We start from the raw sequence: 18,227 nt of genomic DNA, 5'->3' as shown, positions 1-18,227 counted from the left end.
CCCCAATATATATATTCTGTACTCCCCCCCCCCAAAAAAAACCCCAACCCAATCAAAAACCTCTGCAAAAAAAACCAAAATAAACACACATGCCCCCAATATACATATTCTGTACTCCCCCCACCAAAAAAAAAACCCAACCCAATCAAAAACCTCTGCAAAAAAAAACCAAAATAAACACACACACACACAATATACATATTCTGTACTTCCCCCCACCAAAAAAACCCACAACCCAACCAAAAACCTCTGCAAAAAAACCAAAACACACACCCCCCCAATATACATATTCTGTCCTCCCCCCAAAAAAAACCCCGCAACCCAACCAAAAACCTCTGCAAAAAAAACCAAAAACAACCCCAATATATATATTCTGTACTCCCCCCCCCCCCCCAAAAAACCCCAACCCAACCAAAAACCTCTGCAAAAAAACCCAAAACAAACAACCCCCCCAGTATATATATATTTTGTCCTCCCCCCCCCCAAAAAACCCTCAACCCAATCAAAAACCTCTGCAAAAAAACCAAAACAAACACCCCCCCCCCCCCCAATATATATATTCTGTACTAACAGTCTTCTCCCCCCCCGCCCCTCTTCCCTTTTTTCCTCTCCCTCCTGCAGATTTTGCCGTACACAAGGATGGATTTCACGGAGGCCTATTCCGATCGATGTTCCGCCGTGGGGCTTGCAGCCAGAGAAGGAAATGTTAAAATGCTGAGGAAACTAATTAAGCAGGGGTACAGCATCGATGTTGCAGATAACAGGGGGTGGGTGCCAATCCACGAAGCGGCAGCTCGCGATTCGAGTGAGTGTCTGAGGCTGCTAGTTCGCGCAGGTAAGGAAAATCCCATGTGAAATAGTGTGATTTTTCTGCGAAATTCCCCTGCGATATAAAATACAAATTAAATAGATTTCTCTCACCATATCCTTACTTGGTTTATGAATTTCTGTGTGGTTTCATAGATACCGACCGGCTATGGTAAAGAGAAATTGGCGTGTTGTAGCCTGTGAATGACGTTTGATAGTACTTTACCTTCTCCGTCCAGGGCAGGTATCTGTGTAGGGCCAGCAATAATTGACACTGCTGTTTGAAAGAGTTGACAACAGCACATTCATGGATACTCTGCAGGCCACGCATCTCAAATAACTCAAGTTATTTTAAGAAAATTTTAAAGAAAATAACTATGTCTTGTAATTTATTCCCAAGTCTGCCTTTTTTCGTTATTCTCATTTGTAGCTCCATCTGATGACTACATAAACTCGAAGACGTTTGAAGGGATGTGTGCGCTGCACCTTTCGGCACGCCACGGGTCTTTGGAAAGTGTTCGTGTTCTTCTGGAAGCTGGGGCTGACCCCAATGAAGTTACCACTGAAGCAACCACCGCACTGTTCCTAGGTGACGCGAGCCTTCTTGAAATCTCGGAACAACCGATGAGTGGGGAATAGCTTATTCACCGCATTTAAGCTCACCAGAGTTCATTCAATGAAATGCTTATCGCGTTTCCTATTTTTGTAGCCTAAATACTAGGCTTTAGACTCGGAGATGGAGTGGGTCTACATATTACTTTTTATTTATGGATAAACCTGCTTCAGACTATGCTTTAAAACAAAATTGTAAAAACAAATTGGGTTTTTGCATCACCTTTTGTTTCTTTCTAGCACAGAAAAGGTCTAGGAGGTATAGAATTACATCTGCATGAGGGTGTTTCAAGTCTTTTTTTTTTTAATTCCTCCCGACTTATGTGAAAAGACCTCTTATTCTTTTTGCAGTTCCTAGTTTAGCAGTTAAGGTCCGTTATTTTTGTATGTTTTCCATGATTTATGTTTGACATAATTAAATGCTTAAAACTTCTGCTCTAGTGAATCCTCAGAACCTAAATGATCTGATTCAATACGCTTATTGTTTTACTCACCTCCATACCCAGGCAAACATCATGGCTGCCACGTTACCTTTGTTTACAAGTCTGTTCAAATTTTATTGTTAAGCAACTAAATAGCTTATTTGCTTAAAACAATTGGTAACAGGTAGCACTTGTGGGGAACTTATCATTAAAAGCATACTGGATATTGATAATTAGCACTATGTATAAGTGCTTACATAGATTAGACAGGACCAAGGAACGGTCCTAGGGCTATGTATCCAAGAGATTTTTTTAAAAAGGAAAAAGTTCATGGTCAGGTTATTCCAGACTAGATAATGGGGTTACGGCACAGCTCCGTGTTGGACACTGAGTACTACAAGCCAAAGGCACTCCTTTGGCGAGCTCGTATGCTAATACTCTAAAAATTATTCAGTTCATAGCAACTATTCGTAGGTCATTTGTCACCATATCGCGTTTTTACTGTTCCACAGGACATGTGCCTTGGGAGAACTGTTGTTGGCAAAAACTTGAGGATGAATGGGAATGCTAAAGGAGGCTTTGTTGATGAATGCATTAGCATAAATTAAATGTACACATTCTAAATGAATGCTATATAGGCGTTTAAAATGGTTTTAAGCTTTTTAAAAAAAGTTTAAGTTTGGGGGAATTTGTTATAAGATAACCACTGGGCTTCATGAGTTTGGGAGGCCGTTGCAACTGCCTTGCAGTTAGGTGCCTGCTGCAGAATTGTCTCCATGCTCCATGGAAAAGAGGGAGGAGAGAAACTTGCTTTTGTTATCTGTGTTAGCACAGTGAAGGTGGAATTTTAACAAGTCTAACTAAAATTTTTCTGGTTAAATTTCCGTTCTCCAACTCTGTTTTGGGGGTGTAAGTGTAAAAGGCAAGTAAGCATGTATAAGGCAAGTTTAAAAGAATTATGATAATTGTGTCAGGAAGTTAGCAGTGAGACCATGTGAGTTTTTCGATGAGTTCTTTAAATCCAGTTAATAAGATGTTCCCCCCCCCCCCCTTTCTTTTTTTACTGTTCTATTTGAAGCTGTTGAAAATGGACATGCAGACATTGTAAAGTTTCTGCTCCAACACGGAGCAAATGTTAAAGGACCTCATTCTTGGTCTGGATGGAATTCTTTGCACCAAGCTTCTTTTCAGGTAACCTGTAAGTGTGTCATATCACTTCCATGTAACTGGTGTATTCTGAGTGATAATTTATTGCTTTGCCTTTTTATTGGGTATTTTTTCCTAACCTACCCTAGCAGTCATAAGGTTGTCTAAATGCTGAAGGGCTTACAATGCACTGAAGAGTGTATGTGAAACTACATGAGATGTTGGGAAGCAAGAATTATTTAAGTACGATAAGTATTGCACGTACGCGCGACTCACGTGTTGTATTTGGGAGTTGAATCTCTTAAAAGATTTTTTTGAGAGAGAGTTCTGTTTAGTATCTCATCATCAGTGAGGTGTATGACCTGTTTCCGGAAGAGAAATATGTTAGCTTAACGGTTCTAAAACCAATTTATTTTCCATTTGTATGTATCGTGTAAATGAGCAAATGTGAAAAATTAAATTAAACTTGTCTAACTTTTTCTGCCGTTAATTTTTCGGTACATCTTTAGACCAGTGAATATATTGCGTTTTTTCTTATTTCTGTTTGGAATGTGGGGGAAAAAGTAGATTATGTCAATTCCCCACTTTTTTGTTGGTTAAGAATAAAAATATTTATTTCAGGGATGCACTGAGATAATGAAAATACTCCTGGAGGAAGGGGCAAGCAAGGAATGTAAGGATGACTTTGGAATTACACCTTTGTTTGTTGCTGCTCAGTATGGAAAGCTGGAGAGTTTACGGCTGCTTGTATCCCATGGTAATAGTGATCATTCATTTAGCTTCATTGTTCTTAAACTTGCATCAACCTGTCACCAGATACAATTTTACTTCTAGTTTTACACTTCATAACTTCAAATTGTAGTGTTTTTAATGTAATTGTAGTTTCAGATGGGCGTGCAAAACCATCTTAACTGCTTAAATCTTGTTTCAGCAATTTAATGTCGTTTTCAGCAAGTGATGGTAGGAAATAATAAATCAAAACAATGAAAAGATTAAGGTTCATCAGGGTCTTTGAGAAGCCCTCAATAGCACTACATTAGTGGTCTAATTTTGATAACGTTGCTCTTGCAACAGGGTATTTTTCAGGCTAAGTGAAGATATCTCTCTCTGGTCATAAAGTGACAGACACAGTTTCATTCACATAATGAACACGTTTTATCTGTCTAATTGCACGTGTCCTTGCAACCAAAGCTAATTGCTGTAACTGTTAAGTCTGAGGGTGCCGTGACCTGACCAGAGAAATGGTGCCAACTAATCTACCAACACCTGGGGGAGAATTGCAAAAAATAATTGCAATCAAAAGATTGCCTAGCCTATTGCCTTTCCTCCAGCGTGTTTATCTCGTGTTGTGCTGATCTTTGACGGAGTTAATGTTAAAGCACTGACTGTTTAAAAAGTTAGCAACAAGCTAGCAAATGTTTCCTTATTGCTGTGGAAACCCTGTTGTGTTGTGAAGTCGCTCCGTGAAAACCAATTACCGATGAATTTGTTGTTTGCGTGGTGTAGCGGTGATGTAGAGTATTGGCTTTTTTTGTCAGGTGCAGATGTAAACTGTCAAGCCAAGGACAGAGCCACTCCCCTGCTGATTGCTGCGCAGGAGGGCCACGTCGAATGTGTGGAACTGCTGTTATCAAAAGGGGCAGATCCAAATCTCTACTGCAACGAGGATAACTGGCAGTTACCTATTCATGCAGCGGCTGAAATGGGCCATAAAAAGTAGGTGATTAAAAAGACATTCAGACAAAAGATTCTGGTAATAAAAACCTAATCGCAAAGAAGATATTCAGCTCTAAAAGAAAGAAAAATGAGTTCTCAAGCTGATTTGTCGTTTAGAATTTCTAATTGTTTTTATATTGTAAATGTCTGTTAGTAGTCCCAGTAGAGTGAAAACCCACTTTGAATTCAGCATCTAATCTGGGTCTGATCGACATCCTAATGAGTTTAGAGAGGTTTCCACAGTGCTGAATCAGATACCAATTCACTCAATAGCCATATTACTTCTGCGTTTTAAAATAGAAATAACAATAGCATGTGCTTTGTACATGAATTGAGCAGCTCTTAATTGGAGTTACAGTCCTGACCGTTAAGTAGTAGAAGTAATCATATGCAAGTGATGAATTAGCTGAACCAGCCAGAAAATCAAAGCCACCAACCAGCTCCTTTAATCCTTCCAGAAATGCGTTCGTAGCTCTGCCCAATCCCGATGATCTAAGTCACTTTCGTAGCAGAAAACCCAGAGTGGAGGGAAGTTCCCTGCGTAGCAGGTCATTGCGGAGAGGCATCTCTCAGGAACCCCGTGACTTGCACATGTGTGACAGCATTTAAAATCAAATATATTAACGATACTAACTGCAAAATTATTTGGAGGTGCTTGATCTCAACCCCTAGCAAAAGGAAGTAATCGGCTGAGTTGTCATTAAAGTTTGTGCATCGAATTGATGCCTCTTCTCAAACTGATGAGGAGGGCAGATGTAGTAGATACTGAGGAAGCTGGGGTTTGATCATTTTATCTGAAACAGAAGATGGGTTAGCAAAGCTGTCAGACTAGAAATGTCTTTAAATCAAATGCTGCCTTCGTAGCTTTTGCAACAATATGTAACTGGTGACCTCTGAGCAGCACCAGTAAGTTCCAGTAGCAAAGGAATCAGTGTTTGTCACTAATCCTTGTTAGCTGGAAAGGATGTGGGCCGGAGGTGTGAGCTATGAAACAGAATTTTTCAGTATCTCAGTGAGTGTTGTTGAACAGACGTAAGTATTAATTTTATTTGCAACTCACATTTTCAGTTTGCTTCCAAACTTCTGTGAAGTCTGGATTTAATGTGCAGAGGTACTCTATAGTTGTCAAAAGGATTGTTGGATAATAGGAAATACCTGTCTCTGGGATTAAAATATTTATTGCCAGCCTAAATCCATGCCAAAGCACGACGTTTGTTATGTGTCTATGTATGAAATGATAAAGGTTGTTCTTTTATGCAAACTCGGTAGTGAAAAAACAAGCAGGGTTTTCTTCTTAAGTTGTAATGACCGTGTGAAAAATGACCATACATTTAAAATTAATTATTGCATAAGATCACAAAATAAATAGTGGTTTTAAATATTTGCAGGATATTAGAGCTGCTAATACCAATTACTGATCGGATCTGTGACAAAGGCAAAGGCAAAGTGAGCCCTGTGTATTCAGCAGTATATGGTGGTAATAAAGAATGTTTGGAAATGTTACTTAAAGAAGGTTACAGTCCGGATGCTCAAGAGTGCCTTAACTTCGACTGCAGATCACCCATGTGTATGGTCTTCCAAAAAGAGTAAGTATACCTCTTATATTTTGAAATTGTTCATAATTATGTTGGCCTTTATTTTTTTTTTTCTTTAAATGTGCGGTTTTTCTGCCCTCCTTCCTTAATTCTTGAGCTGCTGGAATTAAACTGTAAGTATCTGAATGGTGCGTGGGGTTTGGATTGCATGCACGAGCTGAAGAACCTCGCTGAAATCTCCGAGGGGAAGCTTGGCTCGTTGAACAAGAGTCTTGTAGAACATAATTGCAGTTTTCCTGCTTTTGAAAGGCCTTATCAACACGTCTCTGTCTTCTGGGAATGTGACTCGATGCTGTAATTGGATCAAAAGGACTCTTAAGTAGCCAGATTCTTTTCAGTAAGGATGAGTTATAGGAAAATAGTGTTTTCTTTTGCTGTAGGCCAGTCTTGTACATAAGACAAGCAGAATTGATCAGCCCAACACTGTAGCTCTAAGGAGGACTGGGAAACTGAATGCTATCTTCTTATAGATCATGACCCATTTCTTTTTATGCCTGGTGAGTGATGCGCACCCCTGGTATTCAACATGAAATAAAACAATGCTTAGTTCACAATGCAAAGGCTCTAATTTTGGAGGAAAAATAATAAGGTATAAAAGCCTTACTCCTAAGTATATACATACATGGTATGTCAGTGAGGTGCTCTTCACGTCCTTATTGTTGATTTATTTTTTTTTCCTTTAGTACAGAACTTTCTTCTTTTTTCTGTGGGAAATTAATTCATGGAGGAGTGGGCTATTACTGTAAAAGATCTAGATGTTGCTGTCCCCAAGCTCACCTTGTGCTCCTCCCAAACTAATTCAATATATAAAATAACATTCAAAGGATTGAATACTGGCACAGCTCAAATCAAGATAGAGAATCAAATCTCAGCCACCTCTTCGCAGTTCTGAGCTTTGTATAGAGCTGTAATGTCATTATGGTTTACATTTTAACTGAGTCACCTGTTACTGCTTCATGCTTTAGAACAACGGAGAAATTTCATGTGGTAGAGAACACACTTGAAAACTTTTTTTTTTCCTTCAGCTGATTGCTGTCTATCATTTAATCTTTTGCCACAATTCTAATTAGTTCACCCTTTGTAGACACTCCTCCTTGGGAATACTAACGTGAAATAATGTTATGTGGCTAGTGTGCTGCATTAAGGAAAATATCTTCAGTGAAGGCTTTTAAATCTTCTTAAAACTCAGATTCTAACAGAGTATTTCATGTACATGGATCAAAATTTATTGCTTATGTGATGCCATTTAAGTGAGTGAGGTTTTGGCAGTAGTGAATTTAGTTCACCCCCATTAAAAAGCGGTTTATCCAGCAGATGCAAAAACATAGCTTTTGGGGCTGGCTGACATTTGGGAATCATGATTTCAGTTTCTCATTCTTGCCTCTTGTCTTCCACATGGGACCTGCTCTGATTCCTATTATTTAAGGAAGAAAAATTAAAAAAATGCAATATTTTAACAGTTCTTAGATTCCAGAAGTTTGTGACCTGCAAACACTTTTAGCCAAAAAACTGACATTTAGAGGATGTGCCTTGGGGCCCTGAATCCTATGAGCAGTTGAGGCTTGTACACAGGTGTATAGAGGCTATTTGAGAAATTATTTTTTACGAGAAGACTTGTTACAATAAAAAATCATGGTCTTGAGGTGATGGACTTCCTCCCACCCCTGATAAAGCTGTTGAAAGAATTAACTTTGCCAGGCTATTCTTTGCTGAATATGTTTGAATATATGTGTTTGTAAAGTGTGTACTAGTTGCATGCTATTAATTAATAGGATCGCGCATTCTTGCAGTTGGCTTAGGAAAATTTTAAAAAACTTTACCAAATATATGCCATCAATTTACAGTGCCATAATTGTACTAAATAACTTGCCAGTCATTCATAATGTTCCTGAAGTGAAAACGCTACAGTAATACTCTGATTGAGTTGATCCTACTTGAACTAAAAGGGCTTATTTCAAGGAGAGAAATCAAGGACAGAGTTTTGGTTTGTTTTTTTTTTTTAATAGTGAAAATACATCGCAGTGACTGTGCCCGGTGCAGCCTCTTGTGTCTCTGGTCAGGCTGCAGGTGATTTTGAATTGCTTGAGGCAGGAGCTCATCCAGATCCAAAACAGCGCACGTGAAATCACGCATCAGGGTGCGAGGCAGAACGTACTTTCCCGTATCTCCATAAATGACGCATAAGCTGCGCAGGGAAGCAGCACCTAGGGTTTGTTATTACTAATTTTCATCGCGCACTCCTAGGAAGCTGTCTTTAAAAATCCTTGGACATAATTTTTTGCCCTTCTGTCCTATTCTTAGTATATAATAAATAATTTAGGGAGGGATGCAGACCAGACAACTAGTAAAATGTGCTGTAAATGAGGCAGGTAACATATATCACCACTTCAAAACCACTTCTATGAAGTCATGTGCAGTCTAATTGCTAACTAAAAAGCAACATGCTAATTATCAGTCATAATCTCATTCATTATCATATTACTGTATTATAATTGATAATGATAAAATTATTTTAGCAAACGCAGTTTAAAATGTTTACAGTAGTTCAGTGGGTTGCAGAGCTTCCTGCAAACACAGCTGGATGCAAATTCAAGCCTTAAGAAGTTTGGAGGTTAGGCTGGTCCCCGAGTTCTGGGGTGCAATCGTTGAATATTTTCACATACTTGTCCTTCTATTGCGGGTAGCGTATTTTTAAGGTGAAACCTAATCAAGTGGGCACGGTGCTTTGTGCTTATAGCAAGCACGTGGTGGATCAGCGGTGCGGTGACACCTCGGGGTTACAGATGCCAGGAGTTGATGACTTTGGGCAGTTCCTGTTTGTGATCAAGAGGCTTGCTTTGAAGGGCTGGAAGCTGGTTGGAACCATAGGTTTTTCAGGACAAAAAGAGCAAATGAGTTAAATGCAGGGACTGGGGTCTCCTGAACTAGTTCTCCATTTTAAACTGGTGCTTTCCAGGAAGAACTGCAGTCAGAATGGCATGCTGGGTTTTTCTTTGATTTGGGGGGATTTTTGGTAGAAGAAATTCGCTTTTTCAGAGGTAAGATGCGAAATGGTAGATGCTTTCTGGGGAAAAACTAACAGGATATCCTGTTCCTTGTGTGCTGTTCGTAGGTTTTTTTATTTCATCGATATTTTCCTGCAATATGGAATCACCTTACTTGAGATTAATTTGGGATATTGCCTGTTCCATGAAAAGTTCGCTTTGTTTCAACGCTTCTTGAAGCTGGGCTGTTCACTGCCTTCTGGGGAGCAGCTGTTGGAGTTCATAAGTTACTCGGTTAAAGCGCATGAGGAGTACAAGGAATGGCTGCCTTATCTGCTCTTGGCCGGTTTTAATCCGGTGAATTTAATGTGCAGATTCTGGTAAGCAGATAACGTTATCTTGTTTACTTAAATATTGTATGCTAATCTGCAGAGCTGTTGCCAATGTCATTGAAAGCGTGCTTTCAGAGGATAGCACTTGATAATCAGCTGCCATGATCAGGAATGGTGAGGGTTACGAAAAGTCTGAGATAAAACATTGACAGGTGATGGCCGGATTCAGTAAAACAGATTTCTTTTAGGAAAAAAGCCAGAATGGAGATTGCTTTATCACTACCCTGGAGAACGGCATCATTTCACAATTTTTAGATCGAACATCTCCTATTGGCCCCCAAATTTAATTGCGAATTGCATGTATATGTGTAATACAGTAATGGTAAGAAGAATTTCAAATACCGAGAAAGAGGTCAGGAGGGATGGGAAACAAATGTAAGGTGAAGCTGAGCCAAGGCTAGGAGGAGAGGAAACGGATGCGGTTAGAGATTGTGTTAAACAAAATAATGTGGCAAAAATTCCAGCCTGTTTTGGTTTTTTTTTTTAATTCTTCCACATACAAATAACCACTTGGTAATGTTTTATATTTAATTAGGCATACAGAATTAAACTTCTGTTTAAAATTATGAAGTATTTGTATTTTCTTCTGTTTTTTTCTTGTCCATGAAGACTTCCCTACCATAACTTAGACGCTTAGATTTTACTACCATAGGTCTCAGCTGTTAACAACATAATGCGAGATGTATAAACTCATTACATGCATTACTGAACTGTATGAAAGGAGTAGGATTTTGAAGTTTACTTAAATATTTATTTGTATTTCAGGTACTGTTAAGATATCGTGGTTAAGATACCATTGGTAGTTTTAAATGCATTCATTTATGACTTGATGAGATTCTATTAATCATTAGCATCCATGGCTTTCTCAGCAGTAATTAGAGGAGCATATGTAAAGCATGGCATATCTGTGCTTCTGTAGATCCTGTTTATTCGTAGAAGACTAAGTGATTGCAAAAGTAAACACGCTGCAAGATTGCAATTCAGTGAGTGAGCAAGTCTCACTGTCCGTGTATATCATATGTGATGCTTTTTCATATTTTGTTACATAACCCACAAATACTTTCATAGCAATTACTTCCTTTGTTTAAAGATCCGCTTTTTAAAACAATGCTTATCACATCATAATCTACAAAATCTACAAAACTAATGTTTTCGTAATTTTATCTCTTCGATGTTAACTCTTCGATGTTAACTCTTCGATGTTAACTGGAAGATAACAGGAGGATAGTAGTTGGCAAAGGAGACTTATGCATGTGGTTCACTAACTGTCTCTGGCTCCTTGTGCAAAACAACTGTATAATCAGTCATAAACTGGTCAGTCGAGCACTGACAATTTTAATTACCAGTGGGGAAAAGTAAAATCACCTTTCTCTTAAAGAAAGCTAGGCAATCGGATCTCTCTCCTCTATGGTTTTCAGTGAATGTTTGAGAGTTCAGTCAAATATGAAAAATCATAGAATCATAGAATTGTTTAGGTTGGAAAAGACCTTTAAGATCATCCAGTCCAACCATTAATAAAAACTAGAAGGGACATAAAATAATTTTGACATGAATCTCTTGTAAAAAGCAAGTGTATTAAAAATTTTTTAGTCTGGTATTTTTGTGTGTTTAGAGCATTTAGATTTCCATTCAGATGAAAATTCAGGGTTGTATACACCCAGCTGAGAAGCTGTTCTGTGAAATTGCATGGCTCTTCGTCATGTGTAATACTAAAACAGTTGCTTTACCTGCTGTTACTTAAAACTCCTTATACATTTTATATAATTAAGCTATTGTTAAAAGTTCTTCACACATGCTAAAGATTTGAAATGTAAATGATACTTATTTCTGAATATATATAAGTGCAGTCTCCCGTAGAAGGAGAGTTTGAAACACTTGCAAATTTTGAGGTTTTTGTTTTGTTTTAACAAATAAGTGGCTGAATGTGTGCTGAGTATGTGCATTTTTTCCCCAAAAGTGATGGTAATGCTTATAATGCTCTGGTGTTGTGACCCCTTATTAAAATTTAGGTGGAAATGGAATAAGAAATTAGTGCAGAGGAGAATTCTGCCTATTACTGAGGCATTTAAATTTCAGAGCAGATATTTTTCTCTTACAGTCTAACTTACTTTTAAAAAGAAATGGAGGAAGATAAAATTACAGTAGTAAAGGCTTGTGCTGTCCAAATTACTTTGGGTTTCTCTTTAATGGTTTCCTGTTTCTGGGCTTAGGATATAGGTTGTTAAGGATTTGTTAGAAAATAGTAAAGCTTTCTGTGTGTTGTTGCCATTATTATATTTATGCTATTGTGTAAAATGGTATTTTATGAGAGTTTTTGTGATGCAGGATTTTCTCTGTGACCGAGAATGCCCTTAATTTCATCCTGGAGTTCACAAACTGGAAGAGACTTCCTCCAGCTGTAGAGCAAGACCTTTCAGACTACAAAGAGAAGTTCACTTGGACTCCCAAGAGCCATTTTGGTAAGCAATACAGTTAGGGGAGGGAAAAAAAAAAAGTCTCTGTGTATGTCAGCTTCCAGGCTGTAAGCGGAAAGCAGCTCTGTGTGCTAATGCACGATGGCGAAGAAGGTTCAGCAGTCGATAGACATTGCTTGTCCAGAAACTGGGGAGCAGAAATAGCAGTTACGTTTGCGTGGTTGGTTGTTTCGGGTATTTGAATGAATTTTACTCATTACATTGTTCAGTTTCTAGTTAGTATGTTTCAAGTAGGTATTCTCAGTTTAGGCTATCTTGTCCACTTCAAATTAATGCATATGCTATAAAATACGGGTAGTGACTGTAAATTAGTATTGCACCTTCCTGAAATGATTTGTTCAGCCTCTTGGAAGATTTAAGGGAAGATGATCAACGTTACTTGGTTATGTTTTCCAGACAATATCCCCCCTGCTTTTATGTTTTTTAATTTGATTTGTATTTCCAATGAAGTGTCTATCCTGTTCTGTAAGCATTTGACAGTAATTAAAATACAAAGCATATAAATCATCATATTACATACATACAAATTTAGCTGTTCATTGTCACTCCTGTAATCGAAATGTGGTCAGCCAAAAAGATTCAATAACTGATTGTCCAGGAAAACACTAGAGCTCACTGCATTCGCCCTTCGGAAAAGCAGCTTTAACATACAGGTCATGCACTGTGAGCTGTGCATTATGTGACTGAAAAACTGCATTCAGGTGTCTTTTGTTAGTGACTCATTTCAAAGCAAATGTCTCCTTTAAGAGGATCTGTAATAATTTTTAAAATGTCTAAGTGATAATGTTACTAAATAATACTTCCTTTGGAATATTTGAAGCTAATTAGGATATCTTTTTGGAGTTAAAAAAAAAAAAAGGTTTTATTTGGGGAATTTAGATTAAGTTTGTTCTTTGTTTCCTGTGCTATTAGTAAATATATTTGTGTTGTAATAGCATCCAGTAACTGAAGCTGAAGAGAGAAAGCAGAGAGGAAAAAGCCGGGGAGGTGGAAGTTTGAAAGTTTTTACTTTTTCATTCTTTCAGCCAAGAGCAGTCAGGGCAAGCAGGCCAGCTGCTGTGCTGAGAGGCAGGCTTCCCCGCTTGAGGAACAGCAAGCACTTGAACTGAGATAAGCTGGTCATGTGAGTGAGCCTAGGAAATTAAAAATGAAGGGTTCGTGCGGAAAAGTTCAAGAACTGGTGTTCACACCTCCAGCTGCAGGCTTGCAAAATGTATGGTCCCATCGAGTTACGCACCTGCCGTACTTACCCTTCCATACTGAAATGATTGCAGTTAATATTACAGATTCCTTGTGAATAAAATAAACGGAGAAGCCACTAGGAGAGTTTGGAGACTGTGGGGTTCTGTATCGGGATAAGTTGATCTATAATGCGAAAGTTCACATTTGAGTGAATGCACATCTACAGACACGTTTGTGTATCTTTTGGCAGGGATTGTTCTAAGTCAAGTTATTTAGCAACATGGTAGAACATTTGGCATCGTATGCCAACTGAGTCATGCTGTCATTTAATACTTATCCTAAAAGTGTTTTCCCTTGTGTTATTTTGTTGCTGGATTTACTTCTAGACTTAATTTTTCTTTTCTTGTAAGGTGGCATGAGCCTCTCTCTCCCCAAGCCGGGTAGCTGTCCTAGACCGGTTAGATGAAACGCTCTGATTAAGGATAAAATGATTTTTTTGTTTCTAGAAGTTTAAGGTAACTTTTCTAGCTCCTATAGGGAAATTCCGAAAATGCTGATTCTAGCAGGCAACAGCCCTTCACTATGGGGAACTCTGCCTCGTTATCTGCCAGAGACTGGGGGGTTCAGATGGGATCCAGCTAAACCAGGTAACTGTAGGCAAGTGATGTAATCCCAACAGGTGTCCTCTTCAGTGTGTGACTTGTTTTTTAATTTTTCAGCCTTCATTCCTTCCCTGTCTCATCTTTGTCGTCTTGAGATCCGGTCCATTTTGACGAGTGAACGCCTACGATCGGACCGGTTTATCCGGGAATTGCCCTTACCAGCTTGTCTCCAGGACTACCTTCTCTACTTAGATGTACTGCGAGTCAACGCTATCCCAGAAGCAGAGGATTATCTGGGGCAGAGAGAGGAGGGAGCTCCCTCTACCAGTCACTCCAGCGCTGAAGATGCAGAGAGGAGGGACGCGTGTAACGCCGGTGTTAGGTGATGGCGCTGCCAGCAACTGAACTCTGCCATTTTGTAATGGCAATTAGAAAACACCGGAGAAGAACGACTGTAAATAACTGTAGTAATAAGTATTTTCACGCTGTAGTTTTATACCATATCTACAAGTTTGTTAAAAGTTCTATGATTTACTTGTTTAAAAAGTCTGTTGTAGCTTTCTAAGTCTGTGAACATTTTCTGGTTTTTGAAAGGAAATCTTTAACTCTTACGGAGTAAAATTAGCTTGTTCAATGAACATAGCTTATATAGTCAAAATCTGTTTGGTCAGGCACTGTTAGTAGATGCTTTATTCTAAGTACTACACATACCAGATGAAATTACCTGAAAGTCAAGGAACGCAATATTATATTATTGTTAGGAATTTATGTGTTGGGGAATGATCTAGCTGAACCAGAAATAGGAAAATAATATAAGAAAGGAATTTTTTTGCTGAAGGAACAGTGATGTTTTTTTCTTTTTTCTTTCCTTGGTCATCTATATTTGGCGGAACGTCGGAGTGGGAGGCTGGCTTGGAGCCTGCACCCAGTCCCTCCCTTTGCGTAGCCCATGGGCAAGGCACAAAATGTCCCCAAAAGTACACAGACATGACACCGCTGTACAAAAATCCCTCCTTCAGTGAAGTGAAAAAGCAACTGCCGTCCCCACAGGGTGGGTGACAGGGCAGGGACACCTCGGTGGAAGACAGCTGCATCCCTTGCGCTGGGAAAGCCCTCGTCCTGCAGAGGCGAAGCTGGCACTGCCGGGCTCAGTGGTAGTAGATGCTGAAGGCATGGAGGATGTACAGGAAGGTCGTGATGAAGGCAAAGAACTGCATGAGAGGAAGAAGAGCAAAAGCTGGAGTCAGCTGGTAGCGTTTATCCCCATCTCCTCTCAGTGCTCTCGAAACCTCCCAGCCTACGCCTCTCTCCAGCCTCAAAGAAGAGGCAAAGCACCCCACATTTCCCCAGACGCAGCCACGCAAGGCTGCCCATGAGCTGCTGGACCCCGAGAAGGCCACACTGGCTGCATGACGCAACCGAGATGAGGAGCTGAAGTTCTGACCAGTGTGAAACTACTGGGCTTGGGATGGCTCTGCTGTGGCTTTAATATTTGCTCTTGCATCTCCCCAAGGGGAACTGTGGGTGCTCCGGCCTGCCTGGGGTTTTCTGGAGCAACTCACCGATGCGGCGCTGTTGAGCTGGTAGTAAAGCGGCGAGTTCAAGTTGAACTCAGAGTTGATGGTTGCGTTGGCTTGCAAGACAGCAGCGCTCATGTACAGAATGGCCGTGGCACCGTGGTACAAACTGTCCTGCAAAACGAGGGAGCGGCAAGGATCAAAGCCTGCCCGGGGCTGTCCTCCTCTGATTCACCCTGACGTTGAGGTCCATCCTCTGCACGTACAAGCGCTCGAACGGCTCACGCGCCTAGACAGGGGCAGGGACCGAACCCTTGCACCATGCTGAACCCTCCCCTGTGCCCACGCAGCACCCACAGCATAGCGCAGCTTCCCTCGGCGTTTCCAGTCAAGGCAAAAGGAGGAAAAAGGGCTGGTTGTTTGCAGAAGGGCCAGCACCTGGCCGGCTAACCCGTCACCAGCCACGGTGGTCTTGCACCCACGCTGCTGCTGCCAACATCTGCCGGTGTCCCAGCCCCTCCTTACCAGCACTTTCCAGTTCTCACTGTTTTTGTGCAAGCCAAAGAGGTAGATGAAGAGGAGCATCAGGGAGATGAGGCAGGAGCTGATGGACACGTACATCACCCATCCCTGCAGCAGCGGGCTGGAGACGGAGGTAGCAGCGACAAGGATCCACACCCAGGTCCCGCAGACCTGTCGGGGACAAACACAGGTGCCTCCGATGAGCGTGGGATGGGGAAAGCCCCTTCTCCTCCCTAAATCCCTCCTCGCCTTCCTCCCAGGCCAGTCCCAGCAGCCGTGGGAAGCCCTGCATCTTCAGGCAGCGTGGACCAGCCTCCCGGAGCATCCCGGCATGACAGCAGCACCACAAGCTGGCACAAGTGACCCTGAACGCTCTTGGAAAATACTTCAAAAAGTTTCTCACAAAAGGGAAAGGTTTGCTGCCATGTTCGACGCAAAGAAACATCTCACCTCGAGGGCTTTGGCAGAGAAGCCAGAAAATGTGCTTTAATCTGTGAAAGGCAAACAGCCACATCAGCCCAGCCCTGCCCGCTCATTAATCTGGGCTTGAAATCATGGCATGAGGAAGTCTCCTCCTGACTCCATGCACCAGCCCGGAGTGAGTCGCTCGCTCTGGATCCACCTAAAATATTTACTGTGCACAAATAGCACGCGGGGTTATCTGGCTAAGCTCACACTGCCCTGTGCCACTCCAGCTCTGGAGGATGAAGCTCCCCCAGATTTGCAGCAGGGAGCTGAGCCCGTCGGCACAGCCCAGCCACAGGGATTGCGCCCGTGGAGCATGGGTGGTATGCGTCGCCGGTGCTGTCGTGTGTCAAAGTACACCCATGGTTATCTCTGCCGGTCCCACCAGATGCCCTCTGGACCCAGAAGTAATTGAAAGATTCATGGAACGTCACACGTTACAAGACGCCCAACTGCCTTCAAGTCCTTGGAAAGACTTAATACAGAGAACGAAATTCCCTTGATTTTTCAAGCAATTTCTATGCGATAACTAGAGCCGCTTCTGCCCCGGAGGCACCGGCAGCTCTTCAGCCTCTCCCAGCCCCACGACAGCCAGCAACCCTTGCCCGGGCTCTGGGATGGAGCTGGAGCGTATCTCGTCCTCAAGCTGTTCCAAAAAAACCCACATCACAAAGACCACCTTTGTACATTCAGTATAAGCTAAAAGAAAAGATGTTATTTCCCATTAACGCTGTCTTCAGGACCGTTTTGGAGGCTGCTCCCTGATTTTTATTCGCTAGAGCCATTAGCGGGGTGCCGTAACGCAGCAAAGCGCGGCATACTCACTATCTCCGGTAGTATGAAAGCGTAGGGGACGGTTTTGAAGATGGCAGGTCCGGAGGGTAAGGCGGGCTGCGTGGGGGACGCAGAGGGGGACGCCAAAGCCATGTCTTCTCAGCTGATGCCACGACCGGTCCGGCTCGGCTCCGCTCACGTTTGCCTGTGCCGCGCCGCTCCTGTGCGGGCTTTTAACCGACACACCCGCAGGGACGTAATCACAGAAACCAGCCCAGGCTGGCACCGCGCCGCTTCCTCCAGCTGAAGGAGCCCTCGGCAGCCCTCCGGTTATTGCGGCGGGCTTCGCACACCCTGCTGACAACACGGACGGGAGAGCAACGGGACCCCGGCCCCACCGCTGGCAGGCAATCAATTCAAGGTCTTTAACGAGAGGGGAAAGAAAAAAAAAAAAAATCCTACACCACGCCGGGGCAGAAACGTTTCCCACAATCAATTTTTGTCCTTGGCACGCTTTCAAGCCTGAAATATTTTTGGTTCTGCTGTTGTTGCCTCCTCCCCTTTCTGTTCAGGTTTCTGCTCCGTGTTCACGTAAGACTCCCCCACACCCACTGGGCACGTCCAGCCTTCGAAAACTTGCAGCCAAACATTTTTTAGAGATAGCTCAACACACTGGTAAAAGATGGGAGGGTTTGCCTGCATGCTCCTATGTCCCCAGAAAGGTCTGAAGGAAGCTACTGGGACAGCTTTGATTTTTACCTCCTTGCAGATGCACTTTGGGTTCGACAAGCGCACGCTATTTTTTCCAGAGGGCTCCCCCTCACGCCATAACTCACCGATAATTGGTGGGACCAAGTGATGCCCTAGGAATTCGGCTTCTGTGCCAAGCCTTGTGCAATACAAAGGTCAAATCCATGTTGTTTCTTATTGTCCGAGCCCCGCCCTGGGCCGGGGGGAAGCGTTTTGTGGCATTTCTAGAGGCTCCAGTTTACAAATGCTGTCAGTGGGAGCTGGCTT

At 41.8% G+C, this 18,227-nt stretch overlaps 2 protein-coding genes across 3 annotated transcripts; one reads left to right on the top strand and one right to left on the bottom strand.

Moving 5' to 3' along the window:
- The first annotated feature begins 639 nt into the window (after window positions 1–639).
- Window positions 640–14,330, top strand: ASB3 (ankyrin repeat and SOCS box containing 3). Of its 2 annotated transcripts, XM_075708550.1 has the most exons (10): window positions 640–835; window positions 1,238–1,396; window positions 2,920–3,032; window positions 3,609–3,744; window positions 4,526–4,703; window positions 6,092–6,289; window positions 8,050–8,055; window positions 9,411–9,662; window positions 12,000–12,133; window positions 14,050–14,330. In XM_075708550.1, the coding sequence occupies exons 1-10, from the start codon at window positions 640–642 to the stop codon at window positions 14,316–14,318; spliced, it is 1,641 nt and encodes a 546-aa protein (XP_075564665.1). In that variant the 3' UTR covers window positions 14,319–14,330. The 2 variants fall into 2 exon arrangements, with proteins under 2 accessions (XP_075564665.1, XP_009475868.2); XM_009477593.2 differs by lacking the exon at window positions 8,050–8,055.
- MALL (mal, T cell differentiation protein like) lies at window positions 14,329–17,363 on the bottom strand. The gene is made up of 4 exons (XM_009477591.2): window positions 17,262–17,363; window positions 15,975–16,142; window positions 15,495–15,623; window positions 14,329–15,143 (listed from the first exon to the last, which is right to left on the bottom strand). Exons 1-4 carry the CDS (start codon window positions 17,361–17,363, stop codon window positions 15,081–15,083), a joined length of 462 nt encoding a protein of 153 aa, XP_009475866.1. The 3' UTR covers window positions 14,329–15,080.
- Between the last annotated feature and the right edge of the window lie 864 nt (window positions 17,364–18,227).

This window comes from Pelecanus crispus, chromosome 3, assembly GCF_030463565.1.
Source record: "Pelecanus crispus isolate bPelCri1 chromosome 3, bPelCri1.pri, whole genome shotgun sequence".
NCBI lineage: Eukaryota > Metazoa > Chordata > Aves > Pelecaniformes > Pelecanidae > Pelecanus > Pelecanus crispus.
The sequence above is the reverse complement of the archived record's forward strand: the minus strand, read 5'-3'. Positions and strand labels throughout refer to the sequence as shown.

What these genes read in the sequence shown, in the direction of transcription:
- MALL (XM_009477591.2), bottom strand. Translation starts at nt 17,363, where the DNA reads ATGGCTTTGGCGTCCCCCTCTGCGTCCCCCACGCAGCCCGCCTTACCC. An exon ending in GTGAGAACTGGAAAGTGCTG is followed by an intron (nt 15,624 to 15,974) that starts GTAAGGAGGGGC and finishes CTCGTTTTGCAG; the next exon opens with GACAGTTTGTACCACGGTGC. An exon ending in AGCTCAACAGCGCCGCATCG is followed by an intron (nt 15,144 to 15,494) that starts GTGAGTTGCTCC and finishes CCTCTCATGCAG; the next exon opens with TTCTTTGCCTTCATCACGAC.
- ASB3 (XM_075708550.1), top strand. Translation starts at nt 640, where the DNA reads ATGGATTTCACGGAGGCCTATTCCGATCGATGTTCCGCCGTGGGGCTT. An exon ending in GAGGCTGCTAGTTCGCGCAG is followed by an intron (nt 836 to 1,237) that starts GTAAGGAAAATC and finishes TCTCATTTGTAG; the next exon opens with CTCCATCTGATGACTACATA. An exon ending in GCTGAAATGGGCCATAAAAA is followed by an intron (nt 4,704 to 6,091) that starts GTAGGTGATTAA and finishes AAATATTTGCAG; the next exon opens with GATATTAGAGCTGCTAATAC.